This window comes from Gopherus flavomarginatus, chromosome 22 (genome assembly GCF_025201925.1).
Source record: "Gopherus flavomarginatus isolate rGopFla2 chromosome 22, rGopFla2.mat.asm, whole genome shotgun sequence".
Taxonomy (NCBI): domain Eukaryota; kingdom Metazoa; phylum Chordata; order Testudines; family Testudinidae; genus Gopherus; species Gopherus flavomarginatus.
The window spans coordinates 9,676,520-9,682,519 of NC_066638.1; the positions used below are offsets into that span (position 1 = coordinate 9,676,520).

General features: G+C 56.4%; 1 protein-coding gene across 1 annotated transcript in view; it reads left to right on the forward strand.

Moving 5' to 3' along the window:
- Positions 1-5,259, forward strand: part of EXTL1 (exostosin like glycosyltransferase 1) — a 47,099-nt gene extending 41,840 nt beyond the window's left edge. Inside the window, exons 7-11 of the mRNA XM_050931984.1 lie at positions 513-608; positions 943-1,029; positions 2,276-2,436; positions 3,404-3,575; positions 4,769-5,259. Coding sequence (XP_050787941.1) covers positions 513-608; positions 943-1,029; positions 2,276-2,436; positions 3,404-3,575; positions 4,769-4,957 — 705 coding nt within the window. The 3' untranslated portion in view covers positions 4,958-5,259. The remainder of the gene's footprint in view (positions 1-512; positions 609-942; positions 1,030-2,275; positions 2,437-3,403; positions 3,576-4,768) is intronic.
- Positions 5,260-6,000: the final 741 nt, after the last annotated feature.

A 6,000-nucleotide genomic window follows, 5' to 3' on the forward strand; every position in this document is an offset into this window, starting at 1 on the left:
GGGCTCTGGGCCCATTGACTCCAGTGGAGTGACACCAGATGTGGAGCTGGCCCCGTGGGATTTGCAGACGCTTAGCACCTCTGAAAATCAGGCCCCGAGGGTTTATTTGGGGCAAAGGGATGGGACAGGGGAGAATTTTATGTACCTTAATTAACCACCCTCTTTAACTAGACCTCGTCCCACACCCACAGCCCCAGGCAGGAGCTTCCAGCCTTGGCATGATGATTTTTAATTTCGAGCTGGGAGAGCGCTTCCAGGCCCCAATTAGAAGCTATTTACATAGCAAGTAGAAGTTAAAAGCAGCCCCAGGTGAGCGGTTGGGCCCCTAGCGCCGCCCAGGTTTGTTTGATTAAAGCGAGGGAGGTGGCTCGGTGCCAGGCTCGAACTTTCCAGCTGGGTGGGAGGACGGGAAGGCTGTGGGTTTGGGGCACACCCTCCCGCCCCCTCTGCCCTGCCAGATGCACAGAGCCACCCAGATGGGCTGACCGAGGCGCCCTGGCGTTTGGTTTTAGATCCTAGTCCTGTGGAGCTGCGAGAAGCCTCCCCCGCCAAGGGGGCGATGGCCCCAGACAGCAGTGCCTTTGACAGTCATTCACGGCCGGCGGAAAGTAAGCGGTGGCCGGGTCGGTTTGTTTGCAGGTCTCTGTTTGCGGGAGGGACAGGGCGGGTTGTGAACGGGCTGTGCACCCCCAGTGCACGGTGGGGCTCCCGCTCTGGGGCAGCCCGGTCCTCCCAAGGGCCAGGGGAAAGTGCGGCCAAAGAACCGCAGCATGGATTTGCGCATCAGGGAGCAGCTCAGCGGTGGCCCAGCCAGGACTCAGTAGCAGGAGCCCCCTGCTCTGCACTAGCCTGCACTGGTTCTGCCTGCACTCTCCATGGGATGGGGAAGGGGCGGAGGGGCTCTGGCCCCCTCTCTGACTCTGCTGTTCCCTCTCGCTCAAGGTAAGCGACCGTTTCTTCCCGTACTCGGCCATCGGGACAGATGCGGTGCTGAGCCTGGATGAACACACGAGCCTGTCAACCAGCGAGGTGAGGGGATGGGCGAGGGGGCTGGTGGGACGCAGCAAACTAGATAAAGAAGCCTCAAGGGAGAGCAGAGTCTCAAGGGGCTTCACAAGCTGTCCATGGATTAGCCACTGGGCCAATGGGGCCAATCCCTAGGGGATCCGGACAATTGGGGTGCCTGTGCCCTGCCCTACTCTGCCCTGCCCCACTCCACCAGCCCACCCAGTGCTCTGACCCCACTCTCCGGCAGGAGTGCAGGACAGGGGTGGGGGGACTGCAGACGGAATGTGGTGGAGGGGCCCCCTACTTGTCCTGGCCCAGGGCCTCCCAAAACTATAATCCAGCTCTGCACACAGAGCACCATGGAATGTGCAGCCACCTCTCGGGTGGAACGTGGCAGCTGTTTAACAGGGCACAGCAACTCTAACAGATCATGTGATGTGCTGAGTGCCCTCAACTCCCAGGGCCTCTCACCCTCACAGGATCAGGCCCGAGTTGAGGGCAGGAGGGGCAAATAAACTATGATGGGAATTTAGATAGACACTGTAATAATAATCAAGCTAGAATTTGGCGAGGACATTAGGGTTAATACCCACCTCTTACAAAAAGTGCCCCAGCCCCTGGGCCGCCAGAAGCTCTGCTCTACATCGTATCTGGAAGACTGCATCTCCTCAGCACAGCGCCCCATGCCGGGTCATTGGCACTTCCCACACTAGGGCACCAGATCTCCCAGACTAAACAGGGCTGGGCTGGGTGAGTTCTTGAATAAGAGACCTCCAGGAAAAAGCCAGATGGCAGCATGCCACCTACTGAATCGCCTACGTCTCTTGCTGAGACACCTGGCTGTGCCCAGCAGGCCCTCCGCCCAAGTATGCACCCGGCCCAAGGGTGTTTACCGCGTGCGAGCCGGCAGGATCACATGGCAGCCTGGCCTGCAGGCCGAGGATTGAGGCATTGTGTTTCTGCTCTTAGCTGGTTGGGGTGTGGCTTGGGGCAGAAAAGCCATGTTCTTACAGGGAGTGGGGAGGTGCAGGGTGCTTGGCGCGAGGCTCGGAGCGGTACAGAGGGCATTTTGAAGACGTGTCTTGTCTTCGCAGAGAGTAGCAATGATGGTAAAGACCTGGTGGGTCAAATCCAGACGGCTTCTGTCCCAGCCAGGGTAGCTCCGCTCTCCGCAGCGTTCTCCTCCGAACAATGGAGGCATTTGACTCTGGATCTGCTGCTTATCGGCCCCGCCCTGGTGGGGAACTCTCTCTGTCTGCCTCCCCAGGTCGACTTTGCCTTTGTGGTGTGGAGGAGTTTCCCTGATCGCATTGTTGGGTTCCCCATGCGGAGTCACTTCTGGGATTCCAGCCAGAGCCAGTGGGGCTACACCTCCAAGTGGACCAACGAGTTCTCCATGGTTCTCACTGCAGCTGCGTTCTATCACAGGTAAAGCACCTTCTCCAGAACTTCCAGCCTAAGGAGCCCAGGCAAAGTGAACGCTGGAAGGCTCTGTTCTTCCACCCAAAAGCTCCACTGGAAACTGAACTAGCTCGAAGCCACCCAGTGGTAGGAACAGTCGATAGCCCAGACATGGAGGCTTCAATCATAACAGGTCTGGAGTTAGACAGCACCTTTCAGCCAAGGATCTCAAAGCACTTACCCTGGACTGGGATGGTGGCTGCCATTTGCTACGTGTCTGTGCATTGTCCAGGACAACAGGGCTCAGCCTCGCTGTGTGCTGGAAGTGATCCTGCAGTGTAATACTGGAGGAGTCGAGCCCCATGGCCCGGGAAGGAGCTCACTAGGGCTAACCTTCTTTTGAAGAGCAGGACAGTGAAGCTCAGAGAGACCTAGGCCAAGCTTTTGAAAAAGAGGAGGCTAAAGGTAACTCCCTAAATCCATAGGCAAGGACCTAAAGAAGTGGCTGGGGTGCACGGAATGCTGAGCACCCAGCGCCGTGCAGCCAGGAGCGCTACGGCTGGCACCCATTTTAGAAAGTCGCGGCCTGAGTGTCGAGGGCAGGAGGAGAACGCAGAGCTCCTGCCTTCGGCTCACACAGAGCAGCCTTCATTTGTGCCATGGATGGAGCTGCTGAGCCAGGTGGGCGGTGCATTAGCCTGAGCATCTGTGGCTGGGGAAAGTCCCGGCCGCGGCAGGCCCCTGGAATAGAGGAGAGGCGAGGGACACGGAGCGAGGACAGGGCAGGTCTCCTCCCCCACCTGTGCCGCCACATGGACGAGGGCCGTTGTGAGTTGCATTGTGGCTGTAGGAGGCCTTTGGCCCATGGGACATGCTCTGGCCACTCTCAGGCTTGGGGAACGGGATGGTCCCTCGGTGGCTCATGCTCTTTGAGACCCACCCCCCCGCCGCAGATATTATCACAGTCTCTGCCTTGCTGCCCCCATCCCCCCAGGTATTATCACAGTCTCTTCACCAATTACCTGCCTGCCAGCCTGAGGAGCCTGATCGATCAGCTCTCCAACTGTGAAGACATCCTGATGAACTTCCTCGTGTCTGCTGTCACCAAGCTACCTCCCATCAAAGTGACCCAGAAGAAGCAACACCAGGAGGCTGCCCCCCAGCAGGTAGGGAGCTGAGAGTGGCACTTTGGGGCACCACCGAGACAGGAGCATACCAGGCACATGGGGTGGGGGGGGAAGCATAGACTCCTCAAAGTTAGGGTCCTCTTGGGTCCCCTTGGACAGCACGGATGAGTCTTGCTGCCTGGGCCCCGGTGCCCTGCCCTATTCAGTCCTTAAGACTTAAGCAACAGAGCTACCCTGTCCCTGAGAGAAGCCATCCCGCACCCTAGTAGATCTCACCACTAGGCAATGTTTCCTCAATAGCCTAAAACATCCAGGCCTTACATATTAACCGCTTGCTGCTCAGAGCTATATGCCCAGCAGTCACCCTAATATTTCCTTTACATCCTCAGGGCTTACCCCGTCCCAGCACTTGCAGAGAGCTCTATCTGCTTCCCACCATGCCTCCTAGTCAACTCCCTTCAGAGCCCTCCTCCTGGGCAGCATAGCTCCGGCCCCCAGGCTGCAGCCACATGCAGAGCACAGGGCTGGCGGCAGGCAGGTTGTGTGTCTCCCAGCTCCGCTCAGAGACTGCTGTGCCGTGTAGGGCAGAGGGATGGGGAAGGAACCAGAAACGGGCAGTCCCCAGATGGGCGGGAGGTGCAGATTGTAACTGTTAGGTGCAGAATGTTCTCCCTAGAGCGGCAGCAGCTTGTCTCCCCCTGATTTAAAGGGCCAGCTCCAGGAAAGGCATTCTGGGAAAGGCTCTTATCAGAGGGTGACCCCACAGCCCACTGCTGTTACTTTCCTCCGGGGCCTGGTCTTAGACCACATCCCCTACAATGAATAACAGTAGCTGTTGCAAAATGGCTCCCACACGGGGTTCATTGCTCGGGGTGGGATCTCTCAGAGGAGTGCCTGGTTCTCCAGCTTGTTCAGGGCCAACCTATGATATAGGTGGTGAAGGGAGAGCTGTGGAAACCCCCGCCTCTCAGTTCTCCCTCTGATCTATCAGTCCCTTAGCTCCTGTACCCCCACTTCTCCTGCGCTACCTCTGTCTGTAGTTTTGTTGGCTTCTCCTCTCCCTCCTTGGGGGCTTACAAAGGAGCTGTTAGGTCAAATGCCTCTCATTTAGGGTCTGCTCCTGATCCTGCTGAAATCAATGGTAAAACCACCACAGTCTTCTTGGGAGCAGGAGAAGTCCCTAAGTCTGTGCAATAGCCCTGAGCGCTCTCTTCTCTCCTTGTGCGCCATAGATGTCCAGGAGCGCGGCCGTCTCCAGCGGGAACCTGCACTTCTCCCAGCGCCAGGACTGCCTCAACCGGTTCGCAGCCTGGTTTGGATACATGCCGCTGGTGCACTCTCAGCTCCGCTTGGACCCTGTGCTGTTCAAGGACCAGGTGTCCGTGCTGCGCAAGAAGTACCGGCACTTAGAGAAACCCTAGCGCCAGGGGAGAGCACAGCGGAGCCCTTGAGAAGCAGAGCTGGAGAGGAGGCAGCTGCCGTGCAGGACATTTTATTCCCATGCTCCTAGGATACCAGACTGAGCTGGAATCCAGTGCTTACTGATCTAGCCTTGGTTATAGCCCCGCGAACTGGAATCCCAGTGGGGCCTGGGGAAACAGTCCTTGCTTAGACTGCCCTAATGCTGGGCTCTGAGCGGGATACACCCACGTTTAACAGTAGCTGGCGAGATACTGGAAGGAATTTCAGTCCCTATTGGGTTTTACCAGTACAAATAAAGGTTTGCAGGAATGATGGACTCTTCCATTTCTTGACCTGCCTTCGGAGTCTCAGCCTGTGTACCTTAAGGAAAAGGGGGTGGTATGATGGGCTAGCCTAATTTTGGCAATTCATTGATCTTTGATTATTAGTAGGTAAATATGCTCAATGGCCTGTGATGGGATGTTAGGTGGGGTGGGATCTGAGTTACTATAGAGAATTCTTTCCTGAGTGCTGGTTGATGAGTCTTGCCCACATGCTCAGGGTTTAGCTGATTGCCATATCTGGGGTTGGGAAGGAATTTTCCTCCAGGGAAGACTGGCAGAGGCTCTGGAGGTTTTTCGCCTTCCTCTGCAGCCAGGGGCATGGGTCTCTTTCTAGAGGATTCTTTGCACCTTGAGGTCTTTAAACCACGATTTGAGGACTTCAGTAACTCAGACATAGGTTAGGGGTTTGTTACAGGAGTGGGTGGGTGAGATTCTGTGGCCTGCATTGTGCAGGAGGTCAGACTAGATGACCATAATAGTCCCTTCTGACCTTAAGTGCATGAGGCTGGTTTTGAATGTATATTCCATTGATTGCCCTGGTCACAGCCACAATCCCTACTTCAACCCACCAGAAATGCAGGAGCAGAAATAGATACTTGTGGAAGTGAGGGAACACAATCCAGGGATCGTCCCTCCCTCTGCTGCCACTAGGGGTCAGCACCTGTCTGTGATACACTGGGGAGTTACTGTAATATTTGCTCCCTTGGTAGGAGTTTGAT